This window comes from Hypanus sabinus, chromosome 16, assembly GCF_030144855.1.
Source record: "Hypanus sabinus isolate sHypSab1 chromosome 16, sHypSab1.hap1, whole genome shotgun sequence".
NCBI classification, from domain to species: domain Eukaryota; kingdom Metazoa; phylum Chordata; class Chondrichthyes; order Myliobatiformes; family Dasyatidae; genus Hypanus; species Hypanus sabinus.
Window position 1 is genome coordinate 76,767,918 of NC_082721.1, and position 26,369 is coordinate 76,794,286.

The following is a 26,369-nucleotide window of genomic DNA, read 5'->3' on the forward strand; positions in this document are numbered from 1 at the left end:
TGTGCTGGTGGTACTGTGCTTTGCACCCTGACTGGGGAGGAATAGTGTTTTGTTTAACTGTATTCATGTGTACGGTTGAATGACAATTAAACGTGAACTTGGATTGCCGGACATGTCGTACATCACTAATTTCCCTGGGACCCATGGCAAAGCACAATGTTGCATGTACCTCACGCTATACCCACAGTGAATGTCTTATAAATAATTTTTTTTTTGAAAAATAGGGATGCAGTAGGAGTTTACATGGAAAAATATGATAGTGAACAAAAGACACTGGGAAGGGGTGTTGGGAACACTCTGTACTCACTTATGTACTAGAATGCTTAAAATGGCCTATACTCCATTTTAGAAAAGGCAGTTGCCTTACTTAAATTAGAGTGTTATGATGATACCATTTAGTAACATCAAGAACTGTGCAGGCTCAATTGCACTGACAACTCTCTGAAATTGAGACAGTCCATGCCTGCATGTTATTAAGACTAAACATTCAGGCATGCGTTGGTAAGTGCCCATATAACTGTCAGGCAACAACCACTTCCTACCAAGTATAACTCCCTGCCTTTCCTATTCAAAGGCATAAACCTTTACCAAGTCTCTGACCATCAAAATCTTCATTCACCATTGACTAGGAACTCAATGGCACCAATCACAAATGGCCATGCCAACAAGCATAGAGTAAGAGGCCAGGTACTGAATGGCACATGACTCAACTCTTGACATCTCAAAGCCTTTCCATGTACAAGGTACGCCAAGCACATGATGCAACACTTTCCATTTGCCTGGATGATTGCAGCTCCAACAGTATTTAAGCTCAGTACTATCCGGTCTCCTTGACTGGCGTGAGTCCACAATCCTAAATATTCATTCCCTGCATCATCAATGGACAGTGGATACAATGTGCACTACTCACCTCGGCACTGGGAATGCACTTACACCAAAGAGGGCAAAGATGGTAGGCATATGCAGTTGCTGGTTCACTTCCAAATTGCATACCATATTGTTGGGATAATATCACTGTTCCTTAATCATCTATCAAATCCTGCAACTTGCGGCCTAACAGTACTTGGGAAGGCTTTTCAGATGGCTTCATGATTTCCATGACTTGAGTTCAAGAAACTGCCACACAACCACATTTTTGAAAAAATATTTAGGTTAGGCAATAAATGCCAGACTTGCCAACGATGACTAAATCCCATGAAAATGAATTATAAAAAATCTCAATAGGAGTTCTTAAAATGATTGCTACAGTTTGCTCAGAGAAAGACCCACAGAATCTTGAGGTAACTGGAAGAGCGTGAGTAACAATAAAGAGTTGCATTACACAGCATACAAGTACAAAGTTCAACTCCCACTACCATAATGATAAGATAAAATGACCAATAGTTTTGTTAAAAAGATGGGCTTTAATATGTGCCCTGAAGGAAAATGAAGCTGAGCAGTTAACGGTTTCAAGGTTTTTGAAGGCTAAGGGTCTTTGTAGCTGAAGGTAAAGCCACCAACAGTAAAAATCCGAGGTGCTTAAAACATCAATAACTGAGAAGTTAAGATTGTTTTAGAAACCTCTAGTTACCGATTGCAGAGATAGACAGGTGTATGATGATGAAGCTGTCTTAAAGTGTGTATATTTTACTGAAGAACCAGACACCAACATAGTTCATGAGTTGAAGTGACAGCTGAACCGAACATGTTCAGAGATATGGTACATACATCAACCTTTGAGAGGGATGAAACAAGAAAGACCAGTTAGCAGAGTACTGAGATACTCCAGGCAAGCAGCACACAGATAATGCCAACCATTCGGCAACCCCATCCCTCAAAATGATTACATAATTCCACAACCCCTCACCAACCTCAAAAAAGCTCACACACACCAACACACAGAAAGCTGCATATTTATGCTTTAACTTTCAGCTTGGTGCTACAGAAAAGGTGCTGGATTCACTCACACACAACCTCCGTATGAAAAGCCATCTGTTAGCACTTGTTCACCATACACAGTTGACTGAATTAAAAAAAACCCAAATGAGGCTCCTGCAAGAAAATCCTCCCTACCATAGACTGGATGATATAATCCTCCTTGTATTTGATGACACGACATTTAGGCAGTCACGAGTCCAATACTACAGCCACATTAAAAATATTTAAGTATAAGAGAAAGAAAAATGGAAAAGCCAGGCTAGATTCATAGGGATTATCAAAGGCTAAGAAACAACAAAATAAGCTTAAAAGCATTTTTAGGGTACAGAGAAATGATTACATTCTCTCTGGGGTGAACGTGTAGTGGACTTTAAAGAGGAGGTTATACAGAGGTTACTTCAGAGGACCTTTTCTGCAGAGGCTACAATAACTCATTAAGGAATGTTGGATAAAATAGTTTTATTAATTCTATGTTATGGTTTAGGTAGAGAAGATTTAATAGTGGCAGAGAAGAAGACAGAATAGAGGATGTAACAATCAGAAATGGCAGCATTGGAGTACCAGGGATTAGGGGTTGGGTGGTGGTGGTGTGTGGCAGGGAATGGTGATAGAAATTTGAAGCTGAAGATATGGATTTTAAATCTAACATACTGCACGCTATGGACTCAATGGGATCAACAGAGCCAGAGGCCAACCCTAGTTGGACATCCGATTTTATTGTCTGGACAAAGGCTGAAAGATGAGTGTTGGATTCTTTGAAAGTGAAGGTAACAAGGGTATGACTGAAGCATCAGATTAAGTGGCAAATTTTATTATGAAAACCAAGAATGATGGATTCAGTCTGCCTAATGTTTGAGTTAAGGAGATTGTTAAGATGATGATGTAACATGCATAAATCTGCAGATGGATACAGTTGTATCTGATTGACAAATCTTCAGTAAAGGGGTATAATCTTCAAATTAGAACTGTCAATTAGGCTGAAAAGAGCCAACAACTTTTCACAGTAGGTAGATTAGAAATTTGACAATGAGAGTGTATGAAAAGTGGTTAATTAAAATACAAAATGACACAAAATGCTGGAGGAACTCAAAAGGTCAGGCAGCATCTATGTTCTTACCCACTGGCTTTCTTGGTAGGGGCTAGATTTTTTTATATATATATATATAAAATTCCTAATGTATATTCTTTATAAATTTGCAGTATTAGTAATCATTACCGGAGTACTATATACATGTATGTTACTCAGTCCTATACAGTTCAATTTTTCTATTGTCTGTATTCTGTTAGTAATTTATATATATATACTCTGTATTTGTTATATATTCTTGTATACATTGATAAAAATATTGAAAGAGAGGCAGTATCTATGGAGAAGAATAAAGAGTTGATGTTTCAAGCTGAGGCCCTTCATCAAGAATGTTTTGACCTTATCAAAGAATGCAGAACAAAGACAATTACCCATGATGTAAGTGAAAAGTCAAGAAGGCTTTATGTGATGAATTTTCCTTGCCTATTTTTTTAAGTTTCAGGACCAAGACAATGAATGCATCAAGCCCCATAATAAAGGACTCAAATTGTGAGCTACCCCAGACATACACAATGATAGAACATAGAACAGTACAGCACAGTACAGGCCTTTCTATCCACAATGTTACGCCAACCTATATAAAACTACTCCACAATCGACCTAATCCTTCCCTTCTACATAGCTCATTAACCTCCATTTTTCTTACATCTTATCTAAGAGTCTTTTAAATAGCCTTTTTGTATCAGCCTCCACAACCACTCCTGGCAGTGCGCTCCAGGCATCCAGCATTCTCTATTTAAAAAAAAAACCTACCTCTGACTTTTTGTCGATTCACCCTAAAAAAATATCCTCTGGTTTGGCCAATAGCCTAGGAAAAAGGCATTGTCTGCTCAATACTTCTCAATCTTACACACCTCTATCAAATCATCTTTCATCCTCCTTTCCTCATAAGGCATTCTCTAATCAAGGCAGCATCCTGGTAAATCTACTCTGCACCCTCCCCAAAGGCTCCAATTTCTCCCTGTAGTGAAGTGACCAGAACTGAAAATAATTCTTCAGGGGTGGTCTAAACCATAGTTTATAGAGCTGTAACATTACCTTATGAGCTCTTGAACCTAATCTCCCAATTTCTTAAACTTCTTAACCACCCTAGCAACTTGTGTGGCAACTCTGAGAGATCTACGGACGATCCTTATGTTCCTTCACATGATTTCTGCAATTTCAGCCGTCATCAGGTTCTTAATCTTGTTTGGGAATATTTGTTGAAGGCAAATCTGGACATCTGAAAACAAAATGGCTAATGAATTCTGAGATTTTTCTATGCTGGACAGTTGAGCTTAGATGTAGCAAAGGCAAGATTCTCTGCTGTCAATTAAACGCTAAGGCAAGTCTACAACCATATGAAACAGAGAATATGAAGACAGGCACAGTGAGTATAAATCATGAGGGAGCATAGTGGCATCACACAAAAAATTATGTTACTAGCACCAGATTATTTTATAAACCTTACACAAAGATGTTTGATTTAATAAACAGCTGAACAAGAATAAGGAAGCTGCCACACAATCCCTCTTTTATGAAGAGACCATTATATTCCTAAGTAAATGTAACAGACTGAATAGTACCATGGCTGATAGATTTTGACCATTAAATACAATAAAAGCTTCAATATTGCAGGAAAGCTTACAGGTCTTGGTATCAGAAATCTAAAACTTGTTAAATATTTAAATGATACAAGGAACTCAGATTTCAATTGGTTACAAATAGGCAAAACATATCCAGTGATCCTCTACTAATATGAGCTACACCACCAACTCATCTAATGAAAAAATCTTGCTCAAGCATTACAGCACCACAATCTTTAGGCTAGAAATTGGATAGCAAAAAAAAACTGTGCCCTTATTTTAGACATAAATAGTCCAGAAGACACAATTTTAGGCATATTTGAATCCCTGCCCATTGGAAATTGGATATTTCCGGTCACAATTCACCCTAAAGGTGACATCAGTTTCCCATTGTATTTCATGGATGTGATGTCATCAACATAAACAGCCGTCATTAATTACTTCTTCATAAAAATCAGATCAAAAGCTCACTTCTTTCGAAGAAGTAATTTATTTGCAATACAACAGAACATTGGTGAATGATTTCAATTATTGCCCAGAATCATTCCTGCACTGAAAATGTACCTCTATCATTTTTATTCACATGATATGCTTTTACTAAGGGCTCTTGGTAAAGATTAAACTTCTGCAGACCAAGTTGAGTGGGTATGGAATTAGCTATGACATGCAGTGAAACTGGCTTTTTCTGTGCTTGAGAAGAAGAGGTCATAGCTCCCAGGAGTCTAAGTGTCATTATCCCCTCCCACCCAAGTAATTTGCAATGCCTCATTCCCAAGATACACCAACAACCCAACCTCACTATTTGATGTCATCTCCATGGCAGCCTCAGTAGTCAGTCAAAATTGTGCTGACCTATTTCCCAAAGGTCAGCTATTGCTGCTGACTGCCCAGCAAGCAACAGTGGATGTGAAACATTCCAGTCTTTTATAAGGGAGTAAACTCTAACAATAGTTAGATAATGATTTCTTAGAACATTTCTCTCTCAAACCTGCATTTTTTGGCAAGTTCTGAATTCACACCCACTTAATACAATGAAATTAGTTCAAACCAACTTTTATGCAATTGCTCATTTGAAATGTTTCACTAACTCAACACACACCAGATGTGATTTTAAAGATTAAAAAAAGTAATTATTGGAAGTAGTAGATAGCATAAATGATATTCTGGACACTATCAGTACACAAGTGCAATATACAATTTATAGATATAGAGTTTATATATTGTTTGCAAAGAACTGGTAGAAATACAAGTTTACAAAATGTTCAGAAACATTCATATATCAGTCACAACTGCCTTCCTTCTTCTGGTATGTTTCATCATTAAGCACATTCTGAGATGTGCAGCAAGATACCACATACAATTCAGTCATATCAACATGTGATTTTAATTAGCCATACAACAATGTATATTGAAAGACACGATTTGAATACACTGAAAGATAAAATATCACAATCTAAAGTATCTCAAAAAGCTTCTCTGCAAAATTAGCCCAAAAAGTCTCCGCTTGCTTCAGTATTCATGTGAGCAATTGCAAATCAGTTGACATAAGACTGCTCAGCTGGACACTTGCTTACCAATTGAACAATCTTCAGCCATCCTGCTTTTCTGTCTTGTCTTTAAGAATGAGTGATGAGAAATGTACCCTATTGTCAGCTCCTGAATCTTGTCTTGTCGATAGCTTTTCAGCTTGTTCAGGAGCTGAACTGCAAGAGTTTACTTCACAACAATGTCAACATCGATTTATGCACAGCTCCAGCTTGTGCGAACTAACCCACTCCACGAGTCGCACCTGCAAATCAGTGCAATACAGTCTCAGTCACAGCAGAAATCACTGAGATCAGCTACTTCAAACTTTCTCAATACAAGCAAATCGAAGCAGGAGAGGGAAAGCTGGTAAACAATTAATAACTGCAGCAATTAGCTTTGTGCCATCCTTTTAGCGACTATATCAGGGTCAATGTAAAATACTCTCCAAAGACAAGGAGCTGTCACAATGTAGGGGCCCTTGGTTCACCAGTAAATGCAGAAAGGGCAGCACAAATCAGCTCACGTGATACTGTATAACCACCCAAGGACGTCAACCTTCTACAATCCACAAGCTGTGCTGGATATTCACATGGCAACACTGATAGAGTTACTATATTTACACAGGACTTCCTGGCTCTGTACAGCACTGCAGACTGTCCAAAGCATAAAGGAAAAGTGAGGGTGGTCTTGTATCAGCCAACTTTGTTAAATCTTATATAACATTTGTATTTTTTACAAATAAGCATATGCATCTAAATTAACTTTTCTCAGGCACTCTAATTTCTTTGTTTCTCTAATATAGAACTGAAAGCCTGACATTGTGAGATGTTGAGACAAACACCTCTTATGGCAATGACATTGGAACAGCAAGTTTCACTCTGTACCTGCCCTGGACGTGATTGATGGGACCAAGGAGGAGCTTTCCTCTGTACCAAGCCTATGCTGCAGCTTATCTGGGCAATCTACACTGAGTTTTACTCAGTGTACTGCATGATAAATTAATTTGTTCTGCTCAGATTTTAACTCACGTCAAGTATTGTTCATCCATTATTCTGAATTACATTGGCTCCCTTCTCATCAATTTTAAAAACTTTTCCATTTTGCAATCCATTAACAGCCTTGTCTCTCACCATCTCCATGATTCCCTCTATTTCTACAATCTACAGCGTTTGTGGTAACTCCAAGTCTGGGTTCTTGCAATGATCCATTTTCATTGCTTCACCCACTGGTTCCATGCTCCTGTATTAAAGTTGGCCCTTAAAGCATTCAGAGTCAGAATCAGGCTTATTACCACTGACATATGTCATAAATTTATTGTTTTATGGCAGCAGTATGATGCAAGACATCCTGTCCTGATGAAGGGTTTCGGCCCGAAATGTCAACTGTACTCTTTTCCATAGATACTGCCTGGCCTGCTGAATTCCTCCAGCATTTTGTGTGTGTTGATAAAATATTATAAGTTATGAGATAAGTAAATAAATAGTGCAAATGGCAAATAATGAGGTAGTGTTCGTGGACTGTTCAAAATCTGATGGGGAAGATGAAGACAGTGTTCTTAAAATGTTGAGAATGGGTCTTCACTAATGTTCAACTTTTTAAGCACATAGCTTTGGTTCTGGCATGCTTCAAAGCAGCAAACATCATATCAATCCCCAAGGCTTCAGCAGCAACTTGTTTTAAAGACTACACACCAGTGGCACTCACTCTCTTAATTCCCAAGTGCTTGGAAAAACTGGTCATGTCCCACATCAAGGACAAAATCCCATCTACCTTGGATTAGCAGCAGTTTGCCTACAAGGTGAATGGATCAACTGAAGACACCATTTCTATCACTCTACATACTGTCTTGAAACAACTGTTCATTGCAAGTTCACAGCTTCCTGAAAGTGACCACACAGGTCGATAAGATGGTTAAGAAACCTTATGGAATGCTTGCTTTTATTAGTTGAGGCACTGAGTTCAAAAGTCAGGAGGTTATGTTGCAACTTTATAAAACTCCGGTTAGGCCACATCTGGAGTATTGCATACAGCTCTGGTTGTCCCACTATAGGAAGGATGTTGAGACTTTGGAGGAAGAGGATATGGACACGGTGTATGTAGGAGGGATTAGCATTTGGGTGTTTTTAAACTTGCTTTCTAGCTGGTTTGGCACTGCATTGTGGGCTGAATGGCCTGTTTCTGTGCTGTACTCTTCTATGTCTTAAACTGGAGCCCAAAGACACTTACGTAAGGATGCTTTTCATTGATTACAACTCAGCCTTGAACAAAACACTACTGACAAGCTGACTGTTAAACTCCACAATCTAGCTCTCAGCACATGAACCTGTGATGGACCCTGGACTTCCTTACTAATCACACCCAGATGGTGAAACTAGGCAAGAGTACATTAACCTCACCTTCCACCGAACCCTGAACACCAGTGCCTAACAGGGGTGTATACTGAGCCCACTTCTCTACTCACTTTTCACCTATGACTACAAACTCAATCATTAAATTTGCAGACAGCACAACATCAGAAGAAAAAAGAAATTATAATTGACTTCAGGAAGGCAAGAGGTCCTGAACAAATCCCACTATTCATAAAAGGTGAGGTAGTGAAAAGGTCCTCCAGTTTCAAGTTTTTGGATATGAACATCACCAAGTTGCCCTCATGGTCCATCAACACAACATCAATAGAGAATAGAGATGAGAAGAATTTCTTCAGCCAGAAGGTGCTGAATCTGTGGAATTCATTGCTGCAGCTGTGGAAGCCAAGTGATTGAGTATATTTAAAGTGGAGGTTGATAGGTTATTGATTAATAAGGCATCAAAGGTGTCAACGAGGAGTATAGGGTTGAGAGGGAAAGTAAATTAGCTATGAGCGAATGGTGGCGCAGGCTCGAAGGGCTGAATGGCCTAATTCTGGGTCTATGTCTTCTGGTTAAGTTTGATACCCCTTGCACACAGCCTTTCAAACTTTTTTTATACGGTTACTTTAGTATTTTTCCTCACCTTTTCTTGTTCAGTATACCAATATGAGGAACAGTATTAAATACTACATTTTATGTACTTCTGCTTTTGCTCTTTTCATTATACATAGAGAAGGAAAGCTCTTTTGGTGAAGTAGAGAGATTGCTTACTTCCCTTAGGGGCATAAATTATTCCTGTATCACAGAATGGTATTTTCTGCTCATCTCTACTCAGCTTCCCCCAAAACTAGTTAGATTTAAGATAAATGAAGCAAATGAGTTGAATATTACTTCACACTTCTTCCTTTCAACCCGCCATAATGAACTCCACCACATTATCATTGCTGCTAAATGCTAACACATTGCTAAATTTACTATGGCTATTCCTTGTGGTTCTAGGATATACTGGTACATAAAACTATATTGAATACACTCAAGAAAGTTACCATCTTTCTGATACAAAGTAATTTGCTCATCTTAAATAAAAGTAAAAAGTTAAAAATTCTATATCTGAATGCACGGTGTCAGAAATAAGGCGGATGAGCTTGAAGCCCAGGTGCGAATGGGTAACTATGATGTTGTTGGGATAACAGAGACATGGCTCCAGGGAGATCAGACCTGGGAAATGAGAGTACAAGGGTATACGTGCTATCGTAGGGACAGAAATGTGGGCAGAGGGGCTGGGGTGGCCCTGTTGGTGAGGAATGAGATTCAGTCCTTTGCAAGGGGGGACATAGGGTCAGGAGAAGTAGAGTCTGTGTGGATAGAACTGAGGAACAGTAAGGGCAAAAGGACCCAAATGGGTGTTGTCTACAGGCCACCAAACAGTAGCATGGATATTGGGTGCAAGTTGAATAGGGAGTTAACATTGGCATGTGGCAAAGGTAATGTCGCAGTAGTTATGGAGGATTTCAACATGCAGGTGAACTGGGAGAATCAGGTTGGTGCTGGACCACAGGATAGGGAGTTTGTAGAGTACCTATGGGATGCATTCCTGGAACAGCTTGTATGAAAGCCGACCAGGGACAAGACTATTCTGGATTTAGTGTTATGTAATGAAAAGGATTTGATAAGCGATCTTGCAGTAAAGGAGCCATTAGGAGGTAGTGATCAGAATATGATAAGTTTTTATCTGCAATTTGAGAAGGATAAGGGCAGCTCGGAGGTGTCAGTGTTGCAGTTAAACAGGGGAAACTATGGAGCCATGAGGGAGGAGCTGGCCAAAGTTGACTGGAAGGATAGCCTAGCAGAAAAGACAGTAGAACAGCAATGGCAGGTATTCTTGGGAATGCACAACGTGCAAAATCAGTTCATCCCCCAGAGAAGGAAGGATTCAAAGGGAGGAAAGGGGCCACAGTGGTTGACAAAGGAAGTCAGAGATTGCATAGCATTAAAAAAAAGGAAGTATGACAGAGCTAAGGTGAGTGGGAGGACAGATGATTGGGAAGTTTTTAAGGAACAACAGAACTTAACTAAAAAGTCAATACGGGGAGAAAAAAAGAGGTACGAACGCAAGCTAGCCAGGAAGATAACAAAAGCTTTTTTAGGTATGTGAAGAGAAAGAAGATAGTTAAGAACAATGTTGGGCCCTTGAAGAATGAATTGGGTGAAATTGTTATGAGAAACAGAGAAATGGCAGAAGAATTTAATGAGTACTTTAGATCTATTTTCACTAAGGAAGACACAAGCAATCACCCAGATGTATGGATGGGCCAAGGACATAGGGTAACAGAGGAAATGAAACAGATTGACATTAGGAAGGAAACGGTGATGAGAAGACTGATGGGACTGAAGGCCGTCAAATCCCCGGGTACAGATGGTCTGCATCCTAGGGTACTAAAGGAGGTGGCCCTGGAAACTGCGGATGCATTGGTAATCATTTTCCAATGTTCCTTAGATTCAGGATCAGTTCCTGAGGATTGGAGAATGGCTAATGTTATCCCACTTTTTAAGAAAGGAGGGAGGGAGAAAACAGAGAACTATCGACCTGTCAGCCTAACATCGGTGGTGGGGAAGATGCTAGAGTCCATTATTAAGAATGAAATAGTGGCATATCTAGATAGCAGTGATAGGATCGGGCCGAGCCAGCATGGATTTACCAAGGGTAAATCATGCTTGACTAATCTGTTGGTGTTTTTCGAGGATGTAACCAGGAAGTTAGACGGGGGAGATCCAGTGGGTGTAGTGTATCTTGATTTTCAGAAGGCATTTGATAAGGTCCCACATAGGAGATTGGTGGATAAAATCAAAGCTCAGGGCATCAGGGGGAAGACATTGGCATGGATAAAAAACTGGTTGGCAGATAGAAAGCAAAGGGTAGCAGTGAATGGGTGTTTCTCGGAATGGCAGGTGGTTTACAATTTACGTCAACGATTTGGATGAAGGCATTGAAAATAACATCAGCAAATTTGCTGATGATACTAAGCTGGGTGGCAGTGTAACATGTGATGAGGATGTTAGGAGAATTCAGGGTGACTTGGATAGGCTGGGTGAGTGGGCAGATACTTGGCAGATGACGTTTAATGTGAATAAGTGTGAGGTTATCCACTTTGGGAGTAAGAATAGGAAGGCAGATTATTATCTGAACAGTGTAGAGTTAGGTAAGGGAGAAATACAAAGAGATCTAGGAGTCCTTGTTCATCAGTCACTGAAGGTGAATGAGCAAGTGCAGCAGGCAGTGAAGAAGGCTAATGGAATGTTGGCCGTTATTACAAAGGGAATTGAGTACAAGAGCAAGGAAATCCTCTTGCATTTGTACAGTGCCCTGGTGAGAGCACACCTGGAGTATTGTGTACAGTTTTGGTCTCCAGGGTTAAGGAAGGACATCCTGGCTGTAGAGGAAGTGCAGTGTAGATTCACGAGGTTAATTCCTGGGATGTCTGGACTGTCCTACGCAGACAGTTTAGAGAGACTGGGCTTGTACACGCTGGAATTAAGGAGATTGAGAGGGGATCTGATTGAAACGTATAAGATTATTAAGGGATCGGACAAGATAGAGGCAGGAAATATGTTCCAGATGCTGGGAAAGTCCAGTATCAGAGGGCATGGTTTGAGAATAAGGGGTAGGTCATTTAGGACAGAGTTAAGGAAAAACTTCTTCTCCCAGAGAGTTGTGGGGGTCTGGAATGCACTGCCTCGGAAGGTAGTGGAGGCCAATTCTCTGGATGCTTTCAAGAAGGAGCTAGATAGGTATCTTATGGATAGGGGAATCAAGGGATATGGGGACAAGGCAGGAACTGGTATTGATAGTAGTTGATCAGCCATGATCTCAAAATGGTGGTGCAGGCTCAAAAGGCCAAATGGTCTACTTCTGCACCTATTGTCTATTGTCTAAAAGTAAAAATTCCCAGCTAAAATACTTTGTCTTTGTTGCGTCCTCAACTATATTGAATATTCAGTATACTTGTCAAAGTGCCCCACTTAATTGGACTCCATTCACAGCTCTAAACATTATTCACTTCCTTCACCACATCATTGCCTTTTCCAGAATACATTGTAATTACTCGTCAAAGCCCCTCTGACAGCACCTTACAGCTCTTAAATGTTTAGCACCAAGGAAAGGGCAGCAGACACATGGGAACACCAGCATCTACAAACTCCCCTTCAATTAACTTGGCATTTTGGTCTGTTCTTTGTCACTGGTTCCAAACACTGTGACTACACACCCAACAGCTCGACAGTAGAATGACTGCAGCAGCTTTAAGAGACTGGTGAATTACCATCATTACAGACTATAAGGGATGGGCAATAAACCCCAGCCTTGCTAGTAATGTGTATATCCTGAAATAAGTATCTTGTGATTTTCCTCCTTTTAGTTGCGGGCTTAACAATTTTGCATCATTTAGTTTTTCCTGGAGTGCTTAAATACAATCACAGCTGTTTTGTGACAAGCACGGCAGACAATGTGTACAGCATGGCTCACAAAAATACACCTAGATTACTTAATTAGCTGATGTTGAGGTTGAAACATGAACCAGAATGAACAGTCAATTCTTTTCAAATAGACCCTTGGGACCTTTTACATCCATGCGAACAAATTATAATATCACCAGTGACTGTACGGCACTGAATCAGCAAACTAGATCATGTATCTGTATTGTAAGTAACTTACTGATACAGAGGCAATCGAGATGTACTGTGCGGGTCAATCAGCAAAAAAAAGTGACAAGCTGTGATGGAACTTCTGGGTCTGTCTTCCCAACGTGAAATACAGTCATGTTCTTACATCATCATCACTGCAAAATTATTTGCTACATAGCTTTTACCACTTATAGTTCAATCAAATTATGGGATACAAGGAACTTATGGATTTGACCAAGATTGTCCTCTGACAAAGATCCAGAATAAATTGAAATCAAGAGTCCTTAACATTTACAGGTTAGGGACATTCCTTCAAAACTAACATTTGCCCATACAAGAGACTGCAGGTGCTGGAATCTGAAGCAACTCAGTGGGTTGAGCAGCATCAATGAGAAGGGCGGGGTGGTGGATTACTGCTTGAACAGCTGTACTCCCCCACCAGATTACTTGCTATCCAACACACACAAAATGCTGGAGGACGCAATCAGCCAGGCAACATCTATGGAAAAGAATCAACAGTCAACGTTTCAGGGCGAGACTCTTCTTCAGAAGCAGAAAGTAGAGTGGAAAAGCTAGAATTAGGAGGTGGGAGGAGGAGGAGGAGGAAGAGTACAAGCAAGTAGGTGATAGGTGGTCAGGTGAGGGAGGAAAATATAAGGAGGTGGGGCAGGGAGGATGAAGTGAGGAGCTGGGAGGTGATAGATGGAAAAGGTAAAGGACTGAAGAGGGAGGAATCTGATAGACAGAGAGGACCATGGGAGAAAGGGAAGGAAGAGGAGCACCAAGTGAGCTGATAAGCAGGTGAGAAGAGAAGTGGTTAAGAGGGGAGTCAGAGTAGAGAATGAAGAATGAGAGAAGGGGGAGGGGGGAGAAATTACCAGAGATAAGAGAAATCGATGTTCATGCTGTCAGGATGGAGGCTACCCCAGATGGAATAGGAGGTGTTAATCCTTCAATCTCAGAGTGGTCTAATCTATCTAAATAAAAGTTAGCTTAGTTTCTTCAAAATAATAACACAGCCCATCATCCAGGAACTCTTCACATTACTGGGCTTAGACAAAAGTTTCTTGCATCCATTTCAATATAGTATATGAATGCCTAGTCCATAGATCAAGCTTTTCACTGCATGTTCAATATGAAAGCATTTTGTAGTTTTCATTAGTGGTGATACAGCTGATAGGTATAGCTCAAAGTTCCCTGAACATGGCTTTCCTGGTGGCTCAGTTACTCACTACTTGGCTCAGTATTGGAATAGACTAACTGTGAAGGTCAGAGGTTCAGTTCAAAGTTAAGTAGTGTTAGCTAGGACTGTAAATGGGACACTATGATTTCCTTTTGCATGCCTGAGCTCTGGAAAGCAGAAAATACACTTAGACTCCTATTACTTTTCACTGTTCAAAGGCTGTAGTTTAACTGGCAGGGGGTATTAGTAGGTGAAGGTGATACAGGATGGGAAGAGGAGAGGAAAGATCAAATTGGTTTATAAATTATTTTCTCCATTGTTCAATAGTCTAGAAATCTGCTGATGTCCACACAGGCATGGATCAGTGCTTCTGAGGTGACAAAAAACAAAATAAAGCACAGCATGCAGCTTGGCTATGTTTCCAACCAAGATTACAGGGTAAGGCAACAGTATCCATCTACAAAGATTTATGGCTGAGTCACCACAACTATGAAATAGCCAATGGCACAAATGGTCATTATGACCTATTGATCCAAATTGCACTTAAAACATTGTTAGGCATCCAACAAATTAAAAATGTTAAATAATTAAATCAATGCCAGCAAACAGAGTGGTTCAGCTGTTCAAAATGCTTCTTATGGGTCACCCTTTCAATTGATAATCTAGAAGAGCTCCATCAGTGTTAAATCAGAACAGAAATACTGCTACCTGCAATACATGCTTGGAAGAACGATATACAGAAGAGAAATATAGTTTACCTAAAACTCACTTTTTTAGATATTTACAAATTAGAGACTTTTTCAGATCTTAATTATGTACATTCCCTATAAGCTCAGTTAAGAACTTAATAGACGTAATTTTTAGTCTGACACCTTTTCGTAATAGTTCAATATCTAAGATTTATGGTATTTTACTGGAGATGAGAAATGTTCCTTCAGACACAAATAAGAATCTTTGGGAACACGATTTACAGACATCGTTATCTGAAGAATTTTGGAATGAAATTTTTAAACTGGTTAATACCTTCATTGCTATGTGTTCATCATTCCCTCATACAACATAAGGTGGTACACAGAGCTCATATGACTAAGGATAAGCTACCTTGTTTTTATTCAGATATATCTCCCTACTGTGACAGATGTAATAATGGAGAAGCCTCATTATTTCATATGTTTTGGTCCTCCCCGAATCTTGAAAAATATTGGAAGGAAGTTTCTCAAACTTTTTCCTTACTTTTTGAAGTCAATTTTAAGCCTAACCCTTTGACGGCCCTTTTTGGTATTATTGCAGGACAAGATATTAAGTTGAAAGTATCTGATTTACATATTTTGGCCTTTAGCTCTCTTATAGCTAGGAGGACGCTTTTGTTTAAAGGGTAAGATGTTCCTCCTCCTACTCATGCTCAATGGTTATGTGACGTTATGTCATGTTTAGATTTAGAGAAGATTCGTAGTTCAATTTCTGAATCTCATCAAGACTTTCAAACATTGTGGGGACCTTTTCTGAATTATTTTCAAAACCTTCAATTTGTTATTTAAACTCAGATGCTGGCTATTATTAATTTTAATTATATAAGAAGGTATTTACCTTCTAATGAACAGCTTCAGTCTTGGTAGGCAGATTTTTTTTCTTTTGTAATAAATTAGTATAGTTTAATATAACTATTGATTAACTTATATGAATACGGGATAATGTAATTGTTATTATGAACAGATATAATGTAACTGGGGGTTTTTAAAAACCTTTTCTGACCTCTTATATACACTTTCTTGTTCTCTGTATTCCTCTATGCAGAAACTAATAAAAATATTGACAAATACAAAGCTCACAAAGTATTCAGGGTCTGAAAAATAATGAGCTAGGTTTGGATCTGGTGAGGTATGGTTTTATTTCATCAGAAAATATATTTCAGATGTCCCAAAGTGACAGAGTGGAGGACAGCTGACTAGAAAGAAGTTACTTTGTGTTATTTGGCAATGCTTTTCAAAGTACAGTACAAGAAAGTACTGCATTCAACTACAGAAGATACAGGATTGTTTCATGGAGAACTAAGAGCTGTTTACGTGTATGACTCTGATTTGTGGGGCAACAATTAAAATGGAGGTGGGAGATGCTGCATGAGAAAAATGTTAATTGGTATCTATAACCAACTGTAGCTATTATTTACTGTGTAGAACTGCTAACACAATTTCAAGCTCTTTTGAATTCTATTTTTAGAATCGTAGAAGAAATGCATACTGCCCAATGCCTAACTGTAAAAATAAAACAGGCAATAGTTTTCTTTCTGGAAATAGTATTGTGGCCTTTATCCTTTGCTAACTGGATTGCCAGTCTAGGTTTTGTGCCATGTTACTATTAGTAAAGTGGAGACGCTGTAAGCTTGTACCATACAATTTCATTTTGAATCACGTTTCATAATCATTAAATATAAAAATCAAAAGCAATTCTGTTGATTTATTTTATTAAAATTTACTACCTATTAAATACAGGGGAGTTGATTTTCAAAAATTTGAAAAATCATTGTAATTTTCCCCCTTGGAAAGTAAAAAGTTCCTCATGGGCAATGTTCTTCTGTGTGCTTTCTTCAAATAAATTAATAGACGTTGCCCAGATCCATCTCTTACTCACTTTCTTTTCAGACTCTCTGACGTGTCACATAATTCACATAAAATTCCTATGCTGAGGGATACAGCTGAGAGCTATATTTTACGAGCCATTTTCTTGTTATTTTGAAATGAGCAAATGTTTTGCTTCTAGAAATGTGCTGACAAATGCTCCTATGAAATTATGCCTATAAATTCCAGTTACCTTCTTTTAATAGAATTCTCTCCATTTTATAACCACTTATTCCAGCAAGTCTCACAAATTGCGTCTCACCCATAGCGTTTCTGGCCCACGTGGAATATTTTCCACCCGTGCACAGTGATTTGGTGAGCAGTGCCAAAAAACTTAAGGCCAGCTATGCAAAGAGGTCAAAAGCCAAGTTTTATTCAGTGTATAATTTCCACCAGTGATAAGACATGAGTCAGAGCAGTTTCCATTTGCCTGAATGAATACAATTCTAGTAACACGAGAAACTTAAAATCATCCAAGACATTAATCTCCCACTCCACCATCTACAGATCAGGCAGCACCAACAGTGCCAAATATTCAATAGGACCAGGTGACTCTCATCTTCACAAAGAACAAAGAGTAGTTGAAGGAATATTACAACAGAAAGTTTCCTTCACATCACACGCCATTTTGTTCCTTCTTCACTGCTGGTCAAAGTTCTGAAATTGCTCATCTGATGGTACTCTGGGAATACTGTGAACAGCAGTTCCCAAGAGACTAGGATGTCAATCAATACTAATGATCATGTTACAGTGTATGCCTCTATGGATGCTTATACTTCAAGTAACATTCCTCTCTCTCTTTAATGGACAAAATCCAAACAGTAAATATAAATGCCAAGATCCATTCGACAATTTGAAAAGCTACTGAATGATAATATGGTGCATTGAGTTCAAATCATATCGTGTATAGAATACCAAAATCCCAAGGAAAGGAATCAGAAACTTAAAGGCATTATGAGAAAATTATTAGAGCTTGCTGATAAAACATATCAAATGAAATAAATGAGTTAAGCCAAGGGTTTATCATAAGCAGTGCTGCAATTAAAACATGATGTATTGTGAAATGTCTCAAACACTTCACAACCTGCTGTCGTAAGTGCAAGCTGTATCTTGTCACTTCAAAAGAAATCCAGCAAAGTGGGATCAGAGAACAAATTTGAAAGTCAAAGTACCTTCCAGTAAAGTAAATAGAAAGACATTGACAATATTCATAATATAATAACATCAAACACATTTTGTACCAAACAAATTCTTATCTCTTCATTTTCCTTATAGTATGGTTTAAGGACTATGATTATTTGGTGCTCGCCTCCATTATGGACCACTGACTCTATATCCCATGTTTTGAGTATTATCTACCTATTTATTTATTGTTTCTGTATTTGCACATTGATTGTTTGTTAGTCTATATGTGTACATTGTTCATTGAATCTACTGTATTTCTTTGTTTTACTGTAGATCCTGCAATAAAATGAACCTCAGGGTAGCTGGCAGCGTAGTGGCATCAGCACTGGACTCAAAGTGTAAGGTCCCGGCTTTGAATCCGGCCAGCTCCTAGGCATGCCTTCATCCATGCTGGGTGGAGAATTGAGCCTGCAACTCGGCTTCGTAAAAAGGAGACAAAATGTGAAAGTAATAGCAAGGCTACTGCCCAATGTGCCACAAGCCACAGAGAGGAATAACAACAGGGTAGCAGAATCGGAATCAAGTTTATTATCACCAGCATGTGACGTGGAATTTGTTAACTTAGCAGCAGTTCAATGCAATACATAATCTGGCAGAGAGAGAGAAAAAGAAATAAAATAAATCAATTACATATTTTGAATAGATTTTAAAAACAGAAATACTGTATGTTTAAAAAGTGAGGTAGCATCCAAAGATTCAATGTCCATTTAGGAATTGGGTGGCAGAGGGGAAGAAGCTATTCCTGAATTTCTGAGTGTGTGCCTTCAGGTTTCTGTATCTTCTACCTGATGGTAACAGTGAGAAAAGGGTATGCCCTGGGTGCTGGAGGTCTTTAATAATGGACGCTGCCTTTCTGAGACACCGCTCCCTGAAGATGTCCTGGGTACTTTGTAGGCTAGTACCCAAGATGGAGCTGACTAGATTTACAACCTTCTGCAGCTTCTTTTGGTCCTGTGCAATAGCCCCTCCATACCAGACAGTGATGCAGCCTGTCAGAATGCTCTCCATGGTACAACTTTAGAAGTTTTTGAGTGTATTTGTTGACATGGCAAATCTCTTCAAACTCCTAATGAAGTATAACCACTGTCTTGCCTTCTTTATAACTACATCAATATGTTGGAACCAGGTGAGATCCTCAGAGATCTTGACACCCAGGAACTTGAAGCTGCTCACTCTCTCCACTTCTGATTCCACTATGAGGATTGGTATGTGTTCCTTCGTCTTACCCTTCCTGAAGTCCACATCAGCTCTTTCGTCTTACTGATGTTGAGTGCCAGGTTGTTGCTGCGGCATCATCCCACTAGTTGGCATATCTCACTCCTGTACACCCTCTCGTCACCACCTGAGATTCTACCAAAAATGGTTGTATCGTCCCCAAATTTATAGACAGTATTTGACCTATGCCTAGCCACACAGTCATGTGTATACAGAGAGTAGAGCAGTAGGCTAAGCACACACCCCTGAGGTGTGCTGGTGTTGATTGTCAGCGAGGAGGATATATTATCACCAATCTGTGCAGGCTATGATCTTCTGGTTAGGAAGTCAAGGATCTAATTGCAGAGGAAGGTACAGAGGCCCAGCTTCTGCAATGGTGATATATGGCATTTGATAATAAATTTGCTTTGATCTTTGAATTTATAAACCACCAAAAATATGTTTATCAGCTATATTTATAGTCACAGACATTACACCAACACATTTAATTTTCCCCATAGAGCAATACATCCACTAGTCCCATCTCTCAATCCTTTTTCTTTTCTGAGAGGCCTTCAATCATCTTTGAGCCTATGTTCAAATGTTTGTGACACCATTTTTAGTAATTTGTTATCACCCACTGAGCATCTGGGCAAAGAAATGCTACCAAACTTTCCTCCTTATTATCAACCTCTTAGCTGAAGTGGGGTTTGTCTTTTACAAGAAACAGTAAAGATTTTTAAAAGGCTATGCATCCCATCACTACAGAAGAAGAAACTGGATCTAAGTAGTGCTCCATTACTAAAGCTTCATCAGTGCCCAGCAGAGAAATACAAACAACTGCAGAATACAAGTTATCCTGTATCAACACTAACTCTTGTGAGATGCGTGGGATGAACACACAATAAATACAGATCTTGTGTATTTGTTCTTACAGGTTAGATAATATGTTGAGAATTTCACTGGGCACCAACGGCAGTCTTCTCTACAACACTTCTCTCATGGTCCCCATTTAAATCCTTGGCACAATCAATATTACCACATGGATCATCCTCTGACTAATTGCTACGCCACCTTCATGCAACCTTTTGCCACTCTGTGCCAAGGAACCCCTGTGCAGCATGCCTCTGTTAATTATATTCTATTCTCATAGAAAAGGAAGTTAGTATTTCTTTCTCAGTGAATGGCTTGATGAACACTGATTGAACCATTTTGTACAAAGTAGCTGGTGGTGCCCACAGAGTTCAAAACAGCTTTTGCCAAGTTACAGATTCACAGAACCAGGCCCTTGAACCTACCACATCCATGCAAACCTTTTTGCCCATCTTCACTGATTCTATTTGCCTACATAGGGAATAAGTCCTTATCTATTTAACTGTCAATCTCAATACCTCTTAAACATAGTAATTGTATCCAATTTGACGACCTCATCTGGCCAACACATTCCAGATATCAACATCCCCTGTGTACAATAAAATTATCCCTCACATTACCATAAAACTCTTCTATCTTTAACCAAGACCATCTTGTTTTTGATATTGGTACCATGGCGAAAAAACTCTGCACTACCTACTCTATCTTGCCTCTCATAATTAGTTACAGTATGGTAACAGGCCCTCCCGGCTCAATGAGCCCATGCTACCATTTACAACCATATGAACAATTAACCTATCAATCCGAACATCAGTGGAATGTGAGTGGATTCCAGAAAACCTGGAGGAAACCCAAGAACCTGGGAGAATGCACGAATTGAACCTGGGTCACTGGAGTTATATACTTCTATCAAACCACTTTTCAGTCTGCTTTGTTTCAGTGAAATCAAATCCAACCTGCCCAATATCTCCCCATAATTAAATTCCTGTGATCCAGGTGAACTTTCTCTGCACCCTCCCTAAGACAACCACATCCTGCCTTCAGCGTGGTGACCAGAATTGCACATGATACTCTAAGTGCAGCCTGACCAGTGTTTTGTAAGGTTGCAAAAGAACATCACAACTCTTATATCCTCTATCCTGACTTACAAGGGGAAACATGCCATATACTTTTACCACCCTATCCGCCTGTGTTTCCACTTTCAAAAAAACTATGACCTTGGACCCCTTGGTCTCTCTGTTCATCAACATTCCTTAGTGTCCTTCTATTCATAGCCCTCTGACTTCCCATCACCTTACGCTTGCCAGGATTAAATTCCATCTGTCAACACGTGCTGCCAAACTTTTCTAGTGATCCTTATCCCTGCTATCGACGTAGGCAATCTTCCTTGTTATCCACAACACCACCAGTTTTCATGCCATCCACTGAGTTACTAATCATACCTCCTAGATTCACACCCAAATTGTTAGTATAGTTGTTGTCACACTGTTTATCAAATATGTCTGATCTGCACAGTTTTGAGTTAACTGGTCAAAGTAATTCAAATCCACTGTCAGAAAATGAGATATATTGAATTTATGAAGTCAAAAATATTACCCAATATTAATAGATACTATTGCTTCATCTTAAAAACAATTTTAAAAATTAAACATTGGAAGTGATTTTGAAAGACAATTATCTTCCAATAAATGCAGACATAAAATGAGTGAGCGTAATTTTATTAAGTCTTGAGAATAGGGTTTTAGTTGGAGATGTCAAATCAGCAACAACATCACAATGTTTTTCTGTGAAATTCAATTATTCAGCATGTGAAAATATAAAGAAAACTGGAAATGTGTGGCATGTTTGGCAGCACCAGCAGAGAAATAATAGAAACCAAAAAGAGACGATAGTGAGAGGAAAAAATAGGGGTGGAGGTTGAGAGAGACTGAATGACACAAGTAGTGGTGGTGCTAGTTATGGGGGTACTTAAACACAAATTAAAAGTTTAATGAAGTTTTGTTATCAGCCACACAATTTGTGCCATACAGTCTTCTGATCTCTGCAGTATCACTGGCATTTGCTTTGACTCTACATCTGTCCTCTCGTCAAACTTAAACACAACTGTTTTACAACTTTATCAGTTTTGGCAGAGGATGACTGACTCAAAGAAACAACTCTGTCTCTCCCTCCATAGATACTTCCAGAGTTGCCAGCAATTTCTGTTTTCATTTCCAACCCTTTTGTATGTTCATTAACCAAAAGTATAGTTTCAACTGAAATGGCACATAATAGTAGACAACAATATCCTCCTGTCCTGACTGTTGGGTTTCAAAAAAGAAGAAAAAAAATTACAACTGCTTGCTTCATGGTGGATTCAGGTTTTAACTCCATACTCAGCAGATCTCTACTGTAAAGGTAAATAAAATATCACACCATGACAATCATACATAGTGGCTCTCATATCTACCATCATAAAGAGTTTTAAGGGGATGGTCATGGCACACATTAACTTCAGCCTTCCAGACAACCTGGACACACTGAAGTGGGTCTATGGCGGATGCCATCTCACTGACCCTACACTCATCTCTGAAGCACCTGGATAGTGAAGACACCCACTTCACACTATTGGTTATTGATCACAGCTCTGCCTTGAATACTGCAATTCCAAGCAAACTCATCAACAAATTCTGCCGCTTGGAGTCAACAACTTCCTCAGCAATTGGATCCTTGACTTCCTGAACAAAGGAATGCAATCAGCAAAAATGGGGAGCAAGACGTTCCTCACAATTATTCTAAACACTGGTGCTCTACAAGGTTGCATCCTCAGCTCCCTAACTCTACTCCCTGTACATTCATGACTTCATGGCCATAATCTGTTTTAATTCCATTTACAACTTTGCGCAGATGCTTCTATCATAGTGTCCTGGATCTCAAACAATGATGAGTCAGAGTACAGGAAGGAGGTAAAGAGCTCAATCTCATGACCTTTCCCTCAGTGTCAGCAGAACAAAAGAGCTGGTCATTCACTTCAGGAGGTGTGATACACATGTTCCTGGTATTCAGAGGATTGAGAGCTTCTAAGAGCAACTATCACCAATTGCACATCCTTCTCCAACCACATTTACATCATGGCCAAGAAAGCTTACCAGCAACTCTACTTTCTCAGGAGGTTAAAGAAATTTAGAACGTCCCCATTAACCCTTACCTGATTTTATCGATGCATTACAGAGAACATTGTATCTAGATGCATAACGGCTTGCTATGGCAACTGCTCTGTCCATAACCTCAAGTACCTGCAGACAGTTGTGGACACAGCTCAGCAGCACATCACAGAACTCAACTTCCCATACTTGGATTCTGTCTATACCTTGCTGTCTTGGTAAAGTAGCCAGCGAAATCAGAAACTCCACCCCACTCTGTTCATTCTCCATTCTCTCCTCTCCCATTGTGCAGAAAATAGAAAAACCTGAAAGCATGTACCACCAAGTCAAGGATGGCTTTTACCCAATTACCTACTATAAGATGGACCCTTGACCTCATAATTTATCTTATTATAATCTTGCATCTTATTTTTTACCTGCACTGCACTTTCTCCATCTGCATAATTACCATTTAACCTTGTTCTACCTCTTCCTCAGTGCATTGTGTAATGATTTGATCTGTATGAATGGTATGCAAGACAAGCTTCTCACTGTATCTCAGTACATGTGACAATAATAAACTAGCTTGGATACTATGACAAAAGAAGGTATATGGTCCCATTATGAAAACTTCCAGAAAAATAGATGGCTATGGGTAACCTATGTAATTTCTAAGGTAAGGCCATGTTCGGCTTTTCCGACAGAGAATTCATTGTTGAAATAGAAACAGATGTGTGAACAAGCACAAAGTATTACATAGAAACATAGAATACCTACAGCACAATACAGCCCCTTCGGCCCACAAAGCTGTGCCGAACATGGCCTTACCTTAGAAATTACACAGGGCTACCCATAGCCATCTATTTTTCTGAGCTCCACCCTTAAAAGACCCTATTGAATCTGCCTCCTCCACTGTCACCTGCAGCCCATTACACGCACTCACCATTCTCTGCGTAAAAAACGAACTCCTGACATCTCCTCTTTATCTACTTCCAAGCATGTTAAATCTGTGCCCTCTTGTGCTAGCCATTTCAGCCCTGGGAAAAAGCCTCTGACTATCCACACGATCAATGCCTCTCACCATCTTATACACCTCTATCAGGTCACCTCTCATCCTCCATCGCTCCAAGGAAAAAAGGCCGAGTTCACTCAAACTATTCTCATAAGCCATGCACTCCAATCCAGGCAACATCCTTGTAAATCTCTGCACCCTTTCTATGGCTTCCACATCCTTCCTGTAGTGAGGCGACCAGAACTGAGTACAGTATCCCAAGCAGTGTCTGACCAGGGTCCTAAATAGCTGCAACATTACCTCTCGGCTCCTAAACTCAATCGAACAATTGATGAAGGCCAATGCACTGTATGCTTTCTTAACCACAGTCAACTTGTGCAGCAGCTGTGAGTGTCCTATGGACAGACCCCAAGATCCCACTGATCCTCCACACTGCCAAGAGTCTTATCATTAATACTACATTCTATCATCATATTTGACCTACCAAAATGAACCACTTCACACTTAACGGGGTTGAACGCCATCTGCCACTTCTCAGCCCAATTTTGCATCCTATCAATGTCCCGCTGTAACCTCTGACAGCCTTCCACACTATCCACAACACTCCCAACCTTTGTGTCATCAGCAAATTTACTAACCGATCTTTCCACTTCCTCATCCCGGTCATTTATAAAAATCACGAAGAGTAGGGGTCCCAGAACAGATCCGTGCGGCACACCAGTGGTCATCAACCTCTATGCAGAATATGACCCGTCTACAACCACTCTTTGCCTTCTGTGGGCAAGCCAGTTTTGGATCCACAAAGCAATGTCCCTTTGGATCCCATGCCTCCTTACTTTCTCAATAAGCCTTGCATGGATTACCTTGTCAAATGCCTTGCTGAAATCCATTTACACTGTATCTACTGCTCTATCTTCATCAATGTGTTTAGTCACATCCTCAAAAAATTCAGTCAGGCTTGTAAAGCACGGCCTGCCTTTCACAAAGCCATATTAACTATTCCTAATCATATTATGTTTCTCCAAATATTCATAAATCCTGTCTCTCAGGATCTTCTCCATCAACTAACCAGCCACTAAAATAAGACTCACTGGTCTATAATTTCCTGGGCTATCTCTACACCCTTTCTTGAATAATAGAACAACATCCTCAATCCTCCAATACTCTGGAACCTCTTCCGTCCCCACTGATGATGCAAAGATCATCGCCAGAGGCTCAGCAATCTCCTCCCTCGCCTCCCACAGTCTTGTCCAGTCCCGGTGACTTATCCAACTTGATGCTTTCCATTAAAATCACCCACCATGACAACCCTGTTATTATTACACCTTTCCAGAATCAGTCTCCCTATCTGCTCCTCGATGTCTCTGTTACTATTGGGTGGTTCATAAAAAACTCCCAGTAGAGTTATTAATCCCTTCCTGTTCCTAACTTCTACCCACAGAGACTCCGTAGACAATCCCTGCAGGACTTCCTTCTTTTCTGCAGCCATGACACTATCTCTGATCAATGGTGCCATGCTCCATCTCTCTTGCCTCCTTCCCTGTCCTTTCTGAAAGATCTAAAGCCTGGCACTCGAAGTAACCATTCCTGCCCCTGAGCCATCCAAGTCTCTGTAATGGCCACAACATCATAGCTCCAAGTACTGATCCATGCTCTAAGATCTTCCACTTTGTTCATAATACTCCTGACATTAAAATAGACTCATCTCAAACCATTGGTCTGGGCACATCCCTTCTCTATCCTTCCTCTCACACTGTCTCCAAGCTTTCTCTATTTGTGAGCCAACTGCCTCTTCCTCCATCTCTTCAGTTTGGTTGTCATCCCCAACAATAATAGTTTAAACTTTCCCCAATAGCCTTAGCAAACCTCCCCGCCAGGATATTGGCCCTTCTGGGATTCAAGTGCAACCCGTCCTTTCTGTACAGGTCACTCCTACCACAAAAGAGGTCCCCATGATCCAGAAATCTGAATCCCTGCTCCAATCCCTCAGCCACATATTTATTCTCCACCTCACTCTATTCCTATACTCACTGTCACAGGCAATAATCCCGAGATGACTAC

At 39.8% G+C, this 26,369-nt stretch overlaps 1 protein-coding gene across 3 annotated transcripts in view; it reads right to left on the reverse strand.

Annotated features, from left to right (window-relative positions):
- LOC132406463 (cAMP-dependent protein kinase catalytic subunit alpha-like) overlaps positions 1–26,369 on the reverse strand; it is a 202,435-nt gene that overhangs the window by 97,082 nt on the left and 78,984 nt on the right. The window contains exon 1 of one of the 3 annotated variants that reach the window (XM_059992182.1): positions 6,144–6,180. The exons of the other annotated variants lie outside the window; for them this stretch is intronic. Within the exon in view, the coding sequence (XP_059848165.1) occupies positions 6,144–6,165 (22 nt within the window). The 5' untranslated portion in view covers positions 6,166–6,180. Of the gene's footprint in view, positions 1–6,143; positions 6,181–26,369 lie in introns of those variants that run through there. 3 annotated transcript variants of the gene reach the window in all.